The sequence below is a fragment of the Stegostoma tigrinum genome, chromosome 30, assembly GCF_030684315.1.
Source record: "Stegostoma tigrinum isolate sSteTig4 chromosome 30, sSteTig4.hap1, whole genome shotgun sequence".
In the NCBI taxonomy this organism is placed as follows: Eukaryota; Metazoa; Chordata; class Chondrichthyes; order Orectolobiformes; family Stegostomatidae; genus Stegostoma; species Stegostoma tigrinum.
In genome coordinates this window covers 3,154,969-3,171,709 of record NC_081383.1, presented here as the reverse complement: position 1 = coordinate 3,171,709, position 16,741 = coordinate 3,154,969, and the positions used below count along the sequence as shown (strand labels likewise).

General features: G+C 48.6%; 1 protein-coding gene across 2 annotated transcripts in view; it reads right to left on the bottom strand.

Moving 5' to 3' along the window:
• LOC125465965 (cAMP-specific 3',5'-cyclic phosphodiesterase 4C-like) overlaps window positions 1–16,741 on the bottom strand; it is a 340,991-nt gene that overhangs the window by 285,571 nt on the left and 38,679 nt on the right. For both annotated transcript variants that reach the window (XM_059638435.1, XM_059638436.1), the window contains exon 2: window positions 12,808–12,899. In XM_059638435.1, the coding sequence (XP_059494418.1) occupies window positions 12,808–12,873 (66 nt within the window). In that variant the 5' untranslated portion in view covers window positions 12,874–12,899. The remainder of the gene's footprint in view (window positions 1–12,807; window positions 12,900–16,741) is intronic.

Sequence of the window (16,741 nt, the reverse complement as noted above, 5' to 3'; positions counted from 1 at the left end):
ACCCTATCACATACTTCTCCAGTTCTTTGACTTTAAAACTCAATCTTCTATTTTCAAGTCCTGATAAAAAGCCATCAATTTAAAACCTGAATTCAGCCTGTCTCTCCACAAATCTGAGATATGTCATCACTTTCTCATTATAATTAAATGCAGCTGAACCAGCGAACAGCCATGATCTACTGGATGGTGGAATAGGTTTAAGGGGCCGAATGGCCACATCTTCCCTATATTTCTCTGATGTTTTCGAAGGGATAGCAAAGCTCAGTAATTATTGTCTATTTGGCTGCTGTTCGTCTCTCTCTGTAACTGGTCATCTGCACCCCTCACCTCCGCAGATTTATCCATCTCCCTTTCTCATGTAACAGTCATTGTAGTCGCTGTGTGAACGAGAATCAAATGAACTGTTTCACTCTGAAGACAAGGCCCTGGGAAACAGACGTTGCGTGGAACTGACTGATTTGCAGCACTCCATTTTTGAACCAATGTACCTTTCAAAACATCCCAAGCTATCTCAAATGCTTTTTTTGGCATCAATACAAAATGCAAACTATTTGGACAGGCAGCTTGGATCGAAGTTTTTTGCCTGCCTGAAAACGCTGAAACAATGACGGAGTTTATTGTTTAAATGGTTCGCCAACTGGACATCATTGCTCAGAGCCAAGGAGGGAAGGGCGGTCTGTTAGCTCAGTTGGCTGGATGGCTGGATTATGATGCAGAGTGATGCCAATAACGTGCATGCAGGTCCATCACTGGCTGAGGTCACTGTGAAGGATGCTCCTTCTCAACCTCTCCCCTTGCCTGAGGCGTGCTGACCCTTAGGTTAAAGCCCCACCAGTCATTGTTCTGTGATGAGAGGGCAGCCCCATTCTCTGTTTGGACTATGGTGATTTTTATCTTGCCCTCCCAAAGGAAAAAGACTTTGTTCTATTTTTTGCTCCTGGTCTTTGTGTTTACACCTAGAATTCTGTTGAGCCATCAAGAGAATTAGTTTAGATTAGATACCCTATAGTATGGAAACAGGCCCTTCGGCCCTCCAAGTCCACATCGCCCTTTGAAGCATCCCACCCAGACCCATTCCCCTATAACCCACACACCCCTGAACACTACAGGCAATTTAGCATGGCCAATCCACCTAGCCTGCACATCTTTGGACTGTGGGAGGAAACCGGAGCACCCGGAGGAAACCCACGCAGACACGGGGAGAACGTGCAAACTTCACACAGACGTTACCCGAGGGTGGAATCGAACCTGGGTCCCAGGCGCTGTGAGGCAGCAGTGCTAACCGCTGAGCCACCGTGCTGCCCATAGATTAGTCAGGAATCATTAATTTTTTTCCACTCACTCACAATTGCCACTTCAGTGCCACTTTGATTCTTATTTACATTATAGGTAACCATCAGTAAACACTTAATTTACTGTTTAAAATATTAGCTAGTACTTAGTCGGAAGCTCTCACTCCTGACTGTGAGTCAGTATGTCATGAATTTAAGACTAAAACCTCCAAGAACTTGCAACCAAATCTAGGCCAATATTTCCAGTGCCAGTACAGAGGCAACAGTACACTGTCAAAGGGTCAGTGCTGAGGGGGCGCCGCACTGTCAAAGGGCCAGTGCTGAGGGAGTGCCGTACTGTCGGAGGGTCAGTGCTGAGGGAGCGCCACACTGTCAGAGGGTCAATGCTGAGGGAGTGCCGCACTGTGAGAGGGTCAGTGCTGAGGGAGCGCCACACTGTCAGAGGGTCAATGCTGAGGGAGTGCCGCACTGTCGGAGGGTCAGTGCTGAGGGAGTGGGCACTGTCAGAGGGTCAGTGCTGAGGGAGTACCGCACTGTTGGAGGGTCAGTGCTGAGGGAGCGCCACACTGTCAGAGGGTCAGTACTGAGGGAGTGCCGCACTGTTGGAGGGTCAGTGCTGAGGGAGTGCCACACTGTCAGAGGGTCAGTACTGAGGGAGTGCCGCACTGTCAGAGGGTCAGTGCTGAGGGAGTGCCGCACTGTTGGAGGGTCAGTGCTGAGGGAGTGCCGCACTGTCAGAGGGTCAGTGCTGAGGGAGCGCCGCACTGTCGGAGGGTCAGTGCTGAGGGAGAGCCGCGCTGTCGGAGGGTCAGTGCTGAGGGAGTGCCACATTGTCGGAGGGTTAGTGCTGAGGCAGTGCCGCGCTATTGGAGGGTCAGTGCTGAGGGAGCGCCGCACTGTCGGAGGGTCAGTGCTGAGGGAGCGCCGCACTGTCGGAGGGTCAGCACTGAGGGAGTGGGCACTGTCAGAGGGTCAGTGCTGAGGGAGTGCCGCACTGTTGGAGGGTCAGTGCTGAGGGAGCGCCGCACTGTCGGAGGGTAGGTGCTGAGGGAGCGCCGCATTGTCAGAAGGCCAGTAGAGAGGGCCTACAGCATTTTCGGACAGTCACTACTGAGAGAATGCCACACTGTTGGATGGCCAGTACTGACGGAGTGCAGAATCATTGGAGGGCTAGTGCTGAGGGAGCACTGCACTGTCAGAGAACTAGTGCTGAGGGAGTAGGCACTGTCGGAGGGTCAGTACTGAGAGAGTGCTGCATTGTCTGTGGGTCAGTGCTGAGGGAGCACTGCACTGTCAGAGTGTCAGTGCTGATGGAGGGCCGCACTGTCGGAGTGTCAGTGCTGAGGGAATGGGCACTGTCGGAGGGTCAGTGCTGAGGGAGTGCTGGTCTGTCAGAGGGTCAGTGCTGAGGGAGTGGGCACTGTTGGAGGGTCAGTGCTGAGAGAGTGGGCACTGTCGGAGGGTCAGTGCTGAAGGAGTGGGCACTGTCGGAGGGTCAGTACTGAGGGAGTGGGCACTGTCGGAGGGTCAGGGCTGAGGGACCGGGCGCTGTCGGAGGGTCAGTACTGAGGGAGTGCCACACTGTCGGAGGGTCAGTGCTGAGGGAGCGCCGCACTGTCGGAGGGTCAGTGCTGAGGGAGAGCCGTGCTCTCAGAGGGTCAGTGCTGAGGGAGAGCCGTGCTGTCGGAGGGTCAGTGCTGAGGGAGCGCCGCACTGTTGGAGGGTCAGTGCTGAGGGAGTGGGCACTGTTGGAGGGTCAGTGCTGAAGGAGTGGGCACTGTCGGAGGGTCAGTACTGAGGGAGTGGGCACTGTCGGAGGGTCAGGGCTGAGGGACCGGGCGCTGTCGGAGGGTCAGTGCTGAGGGAGTGCCACACTGTCGGAGGGTCAGTGCTGAGGGAGCGCCGCACTGTCGGAGGGTCAGTGCTGAAGGAGTGGGCACTGTCGGAGGGTCAGTACTGAGGGAGTGGGCACTGTCGGAGGGTCAGGGCTGAGGGACCGGGCGCTGTCGGAGGGTCAGTACTGAGGGAGTGCCACACTGTCGGAGGGTCAGTGCTGAGGGAGCGCCGCACTGTCGGAGGGTCAGTGCTGAGGGAGAGCCGTGCTCTCAGAGGGTCAGTGCTGAGGGAGAGCCGTGCTGTCGGAGGGTCAGTGCTGAGGGAGCGCCGCACTGTTGGAGGGTCAGTGCTGAGGGAGTGGGCACTGTTGGAGGGTCAGTGCTGAAGGAGTGGGCACTGTCGGAGGGTCAGTACTGAGGGAGTGGGCACTGTCGGAGGGTCAGGGCTGAGGGACCGGGCGCTGTCGGAGGGTCAGTGCTGAGGGAGTGCCACACTGTCGGAGGGTCAGTGCTGAGGGAGCGCCGCACTGTCGGAGGGTCAGTGCTGAGGGAGAGCCGTGCTCTCAGAGGGTCAGTGCTGAGGGAGAGCCGTGCTGTCGGAGGGTCAGTGCTGAGGGAGCGCCGCACTGTTGGAGGGTCAGTGCTGAGGGATTGGGCACTGTCGGAGGGTCAGTGCTGAGGGAGCGGGCACTGTCGGAGGGTCAGGGCTGAGGGACCGGGCGCTGTCGGAGGGTCAGTACTGAGGGTCGGCCTTTGGAACGTCTTGCCACAGAGTGCTGTAGGGATTGAGTCCTGGTGTATATTCAAGGCTGAAATGGGTTCTTGATCAGTTGGGAATCAAGGGTTATGGAGTAAAGGCAGGAAGGTGGATATTAGGAGTGTGAGATCAGCCATGATCCTATTGAAGGACAGTGTGTGCTCAAAGGGCTGAATGGCCTCCTCCTGGTCCTATTTCTGATAGTCTTATACTCTTATATGTGATTCCCGATGTGATGCGATGGCCAGTTTATCTCCTTCTGAAATGGCCCTCGCAAGCCGCTCAGTTCCAGGGCAATTAGGGATGGGCAACAAAGGCTGGCCTTGCCAAAAAGAACTGAAAAAACTGTGAATGCTGTAATTCAGGAGAAAAAACAGAAGTTGCTGGAAAAGCTCAACAGGTCTGGCAGCATCTCTGAAGTCAACATCAAAGTTAATGCTCCGGGTCCAGTATCCTTCCTCAAACCTGCTGAGGTTTTTCAGCAAGTTCTGTTGTTGTCTCTGGCCTTCCTAATGATGCCGATATCCCATAAAACGTAGAAGAAATTCCAGAGAGCTGGAAGAGAATCCAGAGATAAGGAGGTGTGATTTGAACATGTGGATGAGAATATTCAAAGGTGTAATGCAGGTTAGCAAGCAGAGTGGGTGTTGGCTGGGTGAGGCCTGGTGTGGGTTAAGATACAGACAGGTTTTGAATCAAATTAAATGGTGGAAGCTTGCAGGGAAGCCAGGAGAACATTAGAATAGTCTCGCTTTCAGTGCAGGAGAAATGTGTGATGGTTGTACCATTGTCTGAACAGATGGATCTTAACTGGGAAATAATCAGAGTGGACATTAGCAGACTCATGGCTGCAAGGCAGAGTAGGATTTGGATTCAAGTCTCCCTGCTTTCTCTTCCTGTCTCCATCAAACTGGGAAAGGGATAGAGATCTTTAATCTGCATCTGAGAATGAACAAATGGACAAATTCCCCTCAATGCTTAGGGTCGGCCTGGGCATTGCGTTTCAGTCCGAGGAATGCAGCCACATCCAGAGAGTGGGAGGCGAATCAGAGCAGTGGAACACGCCTAAAGCAACTGCTGGTATGAGCACTGAGTGAGGTGAGGCTGTACGACTGAGCAGAAGTGAGCCATTCAGTCCATCAAACCAGGTGGCATGGTGGCTCAGTGGTGAGCACTGCTGCCTCACAGCTCCAGGGGCCCGGGTTCGATTCCAGCCTCGGATGACTGTCTGTGTGGAGTCTGCGCATTCTCCCTGTGTCTGTGTGGGTTTCCTCCGGGTGCTCCGGTTTTCTCCCACAGTCCAAGGATGTGCAGGCTAGGTGGACTGGCTGTGGGAAATGTGAGGTTATGAGGAATGGGTGGGCATTGGAGGGTCAATGCAAACTTAATGGGCTGAATGGCCTCTTTGAACACTGTAGGGATCCTGTGATTCTAAGTCTGCTCCGCCTTTCAATGAGATCATGGCTGATCTGATCATCTGCCCGATAGAAAGAGGGCAGCCTCGGAGTCCAAAGTAAAATCACAGGAACTAACGCCAATGATCAAAGTGTGAGAGAGATACCCAGTGGTCAGTGGTGCAGTTGCCTGGGCTGGTGATCCACAGGCCCACACCAATTCTCTGCTAATGACCTGTTCACTGTCTCTTCAACCTTCTGTCAGATTCGCATGATGGAGAGTGACCAGCTCTCCCTTTATGGATGTTTTTGAATCAACTGATTCAGCAATGTTATGACACATCTCTGGAACAGGTAGGACTTGAATCCGGACCTCCTAGGCCAGTGGCAGGGACACTGTCACTACACCACTAGAAACCTGCAAGAGGCAAATATTCTAGGAACAGAGATTCAAATCAAGGCACCAATGTGGTTTAAATTCAAATAACAATCTGCTGTGAGGAATTAGTGAGCAAGAAACTGTCAATGATTATCATAAAAACCTGTCTGGTTCATTATTCCTCTTTGGAGAAGGAAGCATGTTGTTCTGAGATAATAAAATGTGAGGCTGGATGAACACAACAGGCCAAGCAGCATCTCAGGAGCACAAAAGCTGACGTTTCGGGCCTAGACCCTTCATCAGAGAGGGGGATGGGGTAAGGGTTCTGGAATAAATAGGGAGAGAGGGGGAGGCGGACCGAAGATGGAGAGAAAAGAAGATAGGTGGAGAGGAGAGTATAGGTGGGGAGGTAGGGAGGGGATAGGTCAGTCCAGGGAAGACGGACAGGCCAAGGAGGTGAGATGAGGTTAGTAGGTAGGAGATGGAGGTGCGGCTTGAGGTGGGAGGAAGGGATGAGTGAGAGGAAGAACAGGTTAGGGAGGCAGAGACAGGTTGGACTGGTTTTGGGATGCAGTGGGTAGAGGGGAAGAGCTGGGCTGGTTGTGTGGTGCAGTGGGGGGAGGGGACGAACTGGGCTGGCTTAGGGATGCGGTGGGGGAAGGGGAGATATTGAAGCTGGTGAAGTCCACATTGATACCATTGGGCTGCAGGGTTCCCAAGCGGAATATGAGTTGCTTGGGGATCGCTTTGCAGAACACCTCCGCTCGATTCGCAATAAACAACTGCACCTCCCAGTCGCAAACCATTTCCACTCCCCCTCCCATTCTTTAGATGACATGTCCATCATGGGCCTCCTGCAGTGCCACAATGATGCCACCCGAAGGTTGCAGGAACAGCAACTCATATTTGGCTTGGGAACCCTGCAGCCCAATGGTATCAATGTGGACTTCACCAGCTTCAAAATCTCCCCTTCCCCCACCGCATCCCAAAACCAGCCCAGTTCGACCCCTCCCCCCACTGCACCACACAACCAGCCCAGCTCTTCCCCTCCACCCACTGCATCCCAAAACCAGTCCAACCTGTCTCTGCTTCCCTAACCTGTTCTTCCTCTCAACCATCCCTTCCTCCCACCCCAAGCCGCACCCCCATCTACCTACTAACCTCATCCCACCTCCTTGACCTGTCCGTCTTCCCTGGACTGACCTATCCCCTCCCTACCTCCTCACCTATACTCTCCTCTCCACCTATCTTCTTTTCTCTCCATCTTCGGTCCGCCTCCCCCTCTCTCCCTATTTATTCCAGAACCCTCTCTGATGAAGGGTCTAGGCCCGAAACGTCAGCTTTTGTGCTCCTGAGATGCTGCTTGGCCTGCTGTGTTCATCCAGCCTCACATTTTATTATCTTGGATTCTCCAGCATCTGCAGTTCCCATTATCACAGCATGTTGTTCTGATCTACATCTGACTCTAAACACACTGCGATGTGATTGACTCCTAATTACCCTCCAAAGATAGCAAGCAGTCCGTTCAGGGGCAATTTGGACAAACAACAAATGTAGCGTTGCCAGCAATGTCTGCATCCCACGAAAGAATAAATCAACTGCTTGCCTGTGCTCCTCCACACCACCCACCACCCCCCCCCCCCCCGGCCCCATTTACCAGCACGGTAAGAGTCCACAGACAGAAGGTGGGATTGAAGCTACAGCTCATGCAAGCCTGTGCAGCAAACTCCAATGTGAGAAATGGTTACAACAGATGTTCAAACAGAATTAGCACAGCAAGGGTTAAGAGATTAAATGCCTTTTAATTAAAGCGTGAAGGAGAGAGGAGACTAGCATAAATCACGTTGGAAATCAATTAGTCAGGAAGCTCTGGGAGGAATTGATCCTCTGAAAGCTGGCAGCACAGCAGATTAACACCCTGGTGCTTGGTAACCAGATGATGTTTAATATTATGATTGCTGTCAGGCAAAAATGGCAAGATGGCTGAGAGCCACGCAGCGCACTTAGCCTGTAAGACGAAGCTGTAATCTCAGGAGTGTGACAGTCTCACTGCAGTTCTCATCAGCTCTCTGGTCCGAGAGTGGAGCTCACACATTCGTACAGCTGCTCTCCAATGGTTTTCAATCCCGGGAATGGTTGGTGGGGGGATGAGGTTCTTTAGAAGTTACTTGTTGAAGGCAATTGTGCCGATGTGTCACCGTGAATCTCCAAGGTTTCATATTAGTCTGTCAGCAGCCCCTCAATGGACAGGAATACAGCAAGCCTCGATTAGGCCTGAAACTAGGAGTTGGGAGTCAGCCAGAGGCTGCGAGCAAGGGAGAGGTAGGCAGCAGCAGAAGAACTTTCGTTAAGAAAATAGAATTAGCTAGGATACTGAAATTCAGCTGATGATTCAAGAAATGGAACACAGGGAAATGTTTACATTTCTGTAGCACCTTGCATGAACTCTGAAAAACTTACTGCTTTGCAGTCAATGAGGTGCTTTTTAAAGTGTAGTCATTTTGGATACAGGAAAAGTGGCAGCCAATAGGCACACAGCAAGATGCCATCAGCGCCAATGAAATAAACGGCCTGACTGGTTTAGGGATTATGCTGTTTGAGGGATAGATGTTGGTTGAGCATTCTGGAGAAGATCTACCTTGCTCTTCATTGAAATAGCAAACATGATGCATTTTAGGAGATGTTAAAGAGAGGCGCTCTCTAGCCTGGAGACATTAAGGACTATTGATGCTGGAAGCCAGAGTCAATAGGTGTGAGGCTGGAAAAGCACAGCTGGTCAGGCAGCAAAAGAGAAGCAGATAAGTCAACATTTTGGGTCAAAACCTTTCGTTAGGGCTGAGGGCTTCAGTCCGAAATGTTAACTCTGATCTTTTTCTTCACAGATGCTGGCAGACCTGCTGAGCTTTTCCAGGAAGTTTGTTTTTGTTCCTGATTTACAGCATCGTCAACCCTCACTACCATCTCATCAAAGACTCCATCAAGTTTGTTAAAATGAACTTGTCCTTAATTAATCCTTCCTCCTCCCCCAGATTTCTTTAGTTAATCTACATTGTCCAGATGACTAGTCCAGGATAATCACTTCCAAAAACTGTCTCATCACCAAGGTTAAACTTTTTGGCCTGTAATTGCTGGATTTATCCTTGAACCGTCTTTTTGAAAAAGGTTTGAACATTTTTAATTCTCTAATTCTTTTTATCCCAACAAGCATTGGATGATTTTGGTTAGTTTCCCTGCAACTTCTGCTCTTACTTTTGCTCAGCATCCTCGGATTAAACCCACCAGGTCTCAGTGACTCATCAACTCTAAGGATAGTCAACCTTTCTAATTCTTCATCATTGTTAACTTGTAACATTTTCCCAAATGTCTTCTCTATTTTTGTTCCTATTTCTATTCTTGTCTTAGGAAAAACTAATGGAAACAGCCTATTTAGTTCCCCGGCATGCCCTCTGTCTACTTACACAAATCTCATTTTACTTTGTAATGAGATCAACTCCTCCTCTTACCATTCTTTTACCATTTGTAGGCCACTAGAAGATTTTTGCATTCCCTTATATATTAGCTGCTGGTCTCGTTTCATATTCTCTCCTTGCCTCCGTTACTTTCTCAGTTCCTCTGTGAACTTTCTATATTCTACAGCAGTCCATGACACAAGATAATAATTCTAAAAGTGTCAATCTATCCTGCTCAGCTAATAACCCAAAAGATTACAACATGGAGTTTCAACTTGAGTCTTTTTTTATTTCTTTTGGCACAACTCAATGAAAACAATACAATCAGAGTTTCGATGACCTTTTACAATAGAAAATGGTCACAGCACATGGGTACAGGGACTGAGACACCACAGGGCCTTTCTGTTCATTATCTTGCTTTGGGAGTCTTCACGGCAACTCCATAAATGAATTTGCATCTTCAAACTCAAATCTCACCATCCAATGAATTCAATTTGTTAATTGGTGTGGGGAGGGTTAGAAAATGTGCTTGAAGCTGGGGACTATTGTGAAACTAAACTTTTCCATTGATATCCTTTAGAGAAAGGAACCTGCCAATTCTACCCAAAACATATGTAATTCAAATCTTCCTGTGTGTGTTTGATGGGGACAGTGTAGAGAAAGCTTTACTCTGTTTCTAACCCCGTGTTGTTCCCATCCTGGGAATGTTTGATGTAAAGTGTTTAAGTGTAAAGGGAGCTTTGCTCTGTATATAGCCCCCATGCAGTCCCTGTTCTGGGAGTTTTTGATGCTGAGGTTCTGCCTTAAATTAAACTAACAATAATGAATAATAATAACTGCATATCCTGCTAATGTGACAGGAAGAGTTTTGAAGGAAACAATTAATATCCAGTTCGGAAATTGAATCAAAGCCTAGTTTGTTATTTGCTTAGCAGATATTGTTTGGATGTAGTTTTTAACAAATTCTGACCAACATTTACTGGTTTACCAATCACTGAAGCTAAACCTGGCTCATCCCTCAATAAACGTCAAAACACTCGAACTATACAGAGACAGAAAAAAAACCTATTTTAGATGAAAATGGTTTAATTTTTGAGCTCAGCCAGGGAAACAGGTGTAAAGATTTTGTGGCAGTTAGTCAGAGATGGGTCAGGAGTTGTTTGCTGAACAAATCCCTTGCTTTATAATGGTTCAGATCTGGGCAAGGCACCTCAGGAAGGTGCCTATCCCAGCCCTTACATTCCTGATGGCAAATGCAGTTTAAAAGCACCCTGGAACATTTTACAATGCCAAAGGCTCTATGTAAATGCAGGTGTTGTTGTTGTCGGTTTTGGGTTAGGTCTACGCAGATTCCCCAGAGCAATGTTGGGTCTGAAAGGGTTAAATTATGAGGACAGATGAGTGTTGTATTTGCGAATAATCCAAATATTTCACAACGTATAACTTTCCAAACTGCAGACATTATTTTAAAGCCAGAAGAGGAGCAGCCAATCAGTGCACAGCAAGCTCCCATAAACAGCAATGCGACAGTGACTGGGTTGCCTGTTTAAGGCACATTAGTTAAAGGATAGATACTAGTCATACAGCCCCTGTTCCTTTTCCAAGTTATGCCCTGGGCTCCTTCTGCCCACGGGGGGGTGGGGTGGTGAGGGGGGAAGGGGGTAATACATATTTAGTCATAAGAGTGAAGATGAGTTAGTTGACAGACACAGGGAGGTGAGCACATAACTCTGCGATCCCATGGGCCTCAGTTACACAAGAATCATTATTCAAACAAACGGATCTGTGTCTGATGATACAATTCTGGCAAGGAATGTACAGACGCACGGCAAACAGAGGTAATTCTGCCATCTGCTGTCTCATTCTCGCTTTCACTCCTGACAGCTAGTTATTTCCGAAGTAAGTGTTTAATGATGGTTACAGGGGGATCTGAGGCAGTTGGTGTCAGGGGGTTTGGGGGCTGGCATAAAGAATGTTTGCGGTTAGGAGTGGGTGTAATGCCAATACCCTTCCCAAGGAAAGGCTGTCAACTAGTAATCCAGAAGCTTCTACGATAAACCACAAAACGGCTGCACACCAGTGACATTCCCTTTAAGAAACAGCAAACATGGACTTCATTTACAGTTTTCTTTGCAGTGAAAAGGGCTGCCAATACCATGAAGGACCCCTCCCACTCCAGTAATGCCCTCTTTCAACTTATTCCACCAGGCAGCAGGCACAGCGGTTGGAGCACATGCACCAACAGGTTGAAGAACAGCTTCTTCCCTGCTGTTATTGAAATGCTCAATGAGCTTCTCTAACTTCAAATAATGTTAATCTTGCCTTGTGCACCTCCTGCACAGCCATAACATTGTATACCTCGCTCTGTCTAAACACCCTGTGCTGATGCTGGAGTCAGAGATAATGCAGGGTGGAGCTGGATGAACAGAGCAGGCCAGGCAGCATCAGAGGGGCAGGAAAGCTGATGATTTGGGTAGGGGCCCTTCCTCAGAAATGCGCTTGTATGCTATGATCGACCTGTACTGCTCACTAAACAAAGCTTGTCACTGTCCTTAGTTACATGTGACTACAATAAATCAAATCATAGATGGTGGTAGTCTGACTGACTAGGCACACTCAATGAGCCTCTAGACAGCGGAAGGTTTTCCCCCCTCATGTACAAAATTATTAGCCTATTTTGACGAATAAATGTAGAATTGGCAGAGCTCCTTCACAACCAATACCTGATGTCACAGAAACTATTCAATTCCGTGAGGTGCAGTCTGGATAATTCAATGAACCGGGTTCAACAGGATAGATGAAAGAAATAATTTCTCTGGTTGGGGGGGAGGAGGGTGTGTTCCACAAGAAGGGGGAAGAATCTTACTTGAACCAGGACGATGCAAGCATATCAATTATTGCAAGAGCACAGCTGCTCAGTGGTTAGCGCTGCAGCCTCACAGTTCCAGGGACCCAGGTTCAATCCCACCCTCGAGTGACTGTCTGTGTGGAGTTTGCACATTCTCCCTGTGTCTGCGTGGGTTTCCTCCAGGTGCTCCGCTTTCCTCCCACAGTCCAAAGATGTCCAGGCTAGGTGCATTGGTCATGGGAAGTTGTCCAGTGATGTGTAGGCTAGGTGGGTTAGCCATTCAGGGTTATGGATTCTGTGTGGGGAACATCTTTGGAGGATCAGTGCAGAGTTGATGGACTGATTGGCCTTTATGTGAATGCATATTTGAATGGAAATGTACATTCAGGGATGTTGTCAGGAAGCAATTCTTTGCACTAGGCGAGGTGGAAGCCTCTCTCCTACAACCAGTGGGATGCAATTGGAAATTTCAAACCAGAGATTCATTGCTGTGGGGTAAGGAGTTGAGGCAGGGAAAGCTATGGTGTGTAACAGACATTTCTGAGAAGCAGGTAAATGGGTCACCCGCCATCTTTTTAAACACACGCCCCAGATCACCAGTGACATTGCAGTTGTGAAAGCTGCCACCCATGAAGCTGTGTTCTGCAGAGCCCCAGGGGTTTAAAAGAAGCAGCTTAGAGGCTTCCAGCTGCACTGGCCTATAAACGTGAGGACGTCAGCACGGGTCAGAGAGTCAGGACAATGACCTGTAGGTCAGGCACTCCCTCGTGAGAGGTCACGTTGCTCCTCCAACCGTGGACCTCCTGGAGGAACATGCAATGATGGCATATCCGTGATTTAAGCTCCACCTTACCTCCTGGCCACCTACAGAGTGCGAGCTCAGGCTTTTCTTCATGGGGTAGACTTCTGGTTCGGCCATCCTCCTCCGACTGTGCTGCAGGCTTCCTGAGAAGAAGAGGAAATTGCATTTACTGAAAACTGTTTGGGAATTTGTGTCTTTTTGACAGTTTATCTCTGGAACCAAGACACATTTGACCATTTCCTGTCAGTGACATTTCCACTCAATTTATCAACTTTCGCTGGGGAGAATTTGGTAACTTGTTTACAAGATGCAGGCATTGCTGGCAAGGCTGGCATTTAAGGGCCCGGGATGGTGATATTGAACTGTTGGTGGAACCACAGCTTGGGTTTTGATACAAGTCGGGGGTACGGTGGCTCAATGGTTAGCACTCCCACCTCACAGCACCAGGGGCCTGGGTTTGATTCCACTCTCAGGTGACTGTCTGTGTGGAGTTTACACATTCTCCCCATGTCTGCGTGAGTTTCATCCCACAGTTCAAAGATGTGCAGGGCAGCTGGATTGGCCGTGCTAAATTGCTCATAGTGTTCAGAGATGTGTAGATTAGGTGGGTTATAGGGGGATGGGTCTGGGTGGGATGCTCTGAGGGTCAGTGTGGACTTGTTGGGCTGAAGGGCCTGTTTCCACACTGTAGAGATTCTATGATCTAAAGTCAAACCAATTCAGGGGGTAATTAGAGGTTACCAAACACTTGCCCAGCCCCTTTCAGTTTCCATATCTGACTGGAAACATTAACTCTGTTTCTCTCTCCACAAATGCTGTCAGACCTGCTGAGTTTTCCAGCACTTTTATGGCTTTGTTTTAAGAACTAATCACGTGCCTGTAGGATTGGAGTCACATAATAACCAAGAATTGGTTTGGGACAGCAGCATTCATTCCCTACAGAATATTAGTGAACAGTGGAGAGATCTCTTCCATACAAAAATACAAATACACACAGGAGAGTAGGGCACTCGGCCTCCTACCTTCCTCCACTGTTCAATAGGATCATGGCTATATCACTGGTGACTTCTAGCTCCCTGCCTACACTCAATACTCTTTGACTCGCTTGTCAGTCAAAAATCTACATAATTCCACACTGTTGCCTCACAGTGTCAGGGACCTGGGTTTGATTCCAGCCTTGGGTGACTGTCTGTGTTGAGTTAGTGGATTCTCTCTGTATCTATGTGGATTCCCTATGGCTGCTCCCACAGTTCAACGATGTGGGTTAGGTGGATTGGCCATGTTACATTGACGCATAGTGTCCAGGGTTGTGCAAGCTAGGTGGGTTAATAACGGTAAGTGTGGGGTTACAGGGTTAGGGTAGGATGCTCTTCAGAGGGTTGATGTAAGCTTGAAGGGCTGAATGGCCTCTGTTTCCCTATGGGGATTCTATGATTCTTTGATTAAACAAGTTCAATGGCTGGTGGGGCATCCCATAACGAGGGTCTATAAATACAATGTAGTTACTGTAGTATACTAGTAGCAGAAAATATACACTAACCTATTTACTCAGGAAGTGGTTCAAATGTGGAAGTTATTACAACAGGAAGTGGTTGAGGCAAATAGTTCAGATATTTTCAAAGGAAGATTATATAATGATGCAAGAGACCAGGAGTGGAAATTTACACTGAATGGCTGAGCTGGATTAAGTGGAGCAGGCAAAATGGGTAGACACTGGTACAGACTAGTGGGCTGAATGGCCTGATGCATCATGTATGTTCCATGTGAATACACAGGGCTGAATCTGGTTTTATCGACTAAGTGATAGTAAGAATTACAGATGCTGGAGTCAGAGATAACACAGTGTGGAGCTGGAGGAACACAGCAGCCAGGCAGCCTCAGAGGAGCAGGAAAGTTGACATTTCGGGTCAGGCCTGCTGTGCTCCTCCAGCTTCACGCTGTGTTATCTTTACTGGCTCAGTGATTTTGTTTTTAAGAGGGACTGTTGCCATGATCTCACTGTATCTAACCGAATGTACCTGATTCACAATACCGTCACCCCATGGTCTGATTCTATCCCAAATTACCAAACACCATTCCCAGAACAACCCATCACCAGTGCATATCCACTGAAAAACTGGCATCCCCTGTGCCCACTCTAAATTTCAAAAGCCATTTGCACCCAGACAGACATTGGCATTCTGAAGCTGGCCTGCTTGATCAAGGATATTCCTTTAACAATTTCTGAAATCTGGTGGAAGGATTAGAGAGAAAATGAGGAAAAGCTCATATGCAGTGGGTGGTGGGTGACTGGAATTCTCTGCCTGAAATGATGGTGAAGCCAGAGACACCAAATTCCTCTAAAAATCTACCTGGACCTGCACCTGAAGTGCTGTAAACTGCAGGGCTAAGGGCCATGTGCAGGAAGATGGGATTAGAAGGGGCATCTGGGTGTCTTTAGGTTGGAAGCAACAAGATGAGCTGAATGGCCTCTTTCTGTGTTGTATCACTTCTGAGATTCTAAGAAGGGGAGGATGGCAGTGCCATTCCCTGACAGGGACCAGGGTGTCCCGGGAAAGTGGGTGGTGCAAAGGAGAGGAGTCGCCCCCCTGGGAGGACTAGCATGGGAGGCCATGGCCCAAAATCACCAGCTGGGTCAGTGCTGTCCCTAGGGTGCAGAGGAATGGCCAGCAGGCACTGCAAGAAAGCTAATGGCCTCCTCAGCTGTGCCTTGGTAAACACCACAGTCTTCTCTCTGTAGCGCCACGGTCATTCTCACTCTCTCCCTGTCTCTGCTCCCGTACCCACTTCGCATCAAGGCTCAGACTCCAGCACTCCCAATGTTGCCTGCCACGTCTTCCCTCATTCACTGTTATTGTACCCTCCGTTCTCTCCACACCATCCACCTCCAGTCCATTTGCACTGCCTCATCATCTTCTCAGAATACTTCACCACCTGCGTTAACAGTTGAGCCAAACCCTATCGCAGTCTCTTTCTCTCATTGATGGTTGAAGGTTGTTTCTAGGACTGGAGACCTGTGACTACTGGTGTGCCATAGCAGTTGGTGCTGGGACCATTTGTTATTTACATAAATGATCTGGATGTGACTGTTCAAGGCATGATTAATACGTTTGCGGGTGATACAAAATTGGGAGTTATCGTTAATAGTGAATAACGTTATCAAAAATTACAGAGGGATCTTGATCAGATGGGAAGTGGGCTGAGGATTGGCAAATGGAATTCAGTACAGATAAGTGTGAGGTGTTGCACTTAGGAAAGTCAGACCAAGGTAGGGCTTACACAGCAAATAGTATTCTCCTGAGGAGTGTTGTGGAACAGAGGGACGTGGGAATACAAGTGAATATTTCGTTGAAAGCAACATCACAGGTAGACAGGCTGGTGAAAAAGGCATTTAGCATGCTGGCCTTCATTGGTCAAGGCACTGAGTATAGGAGTTGGGACGTTACAGTTGTTAGCGAGTTTTGAGAAGATTGAGAAGTACAGTTGTACAAGTTGTTGGTGAGAGCGCACTTAGAGTATTGTGCACAGTTTTGGTCTGCCAGTTAAACTTGAAAGTGTCCAAAGAAGAATATTGAGGATGTTGCCAGGACTATTAGGCCTGAGTTATAGGGAGAGGTTGGCCAGGATAGGGCTTTATTCCTTGGAATGTAGGAGAATGAAGGGTAACCTTATTGCGATGTATAAAATCATGAGGGGCAGAGAAGGAATGAATGCGTATAGTCTTTTTCCCAGAGATGGGGATTGAAAACTAGAGGACTTAGGTTTAAGGTGAGAGAGGAAAGATTGAAGAAGGACCTGAGGGGCAACTGTTTCATGTAGAGAATGCTGTTTATATGGAATGGGCTGCCAGGGAATGTGGTTGAGGCAGATCCAATTGGATAGGTACATGGATGGAAAGGGTTTGGAGGCATATGGACCAATTGCAAACACCATGGTCAGCATGGACCAGTTTGGGCTGATGGGCCTGTTTCCATTATGTATTACC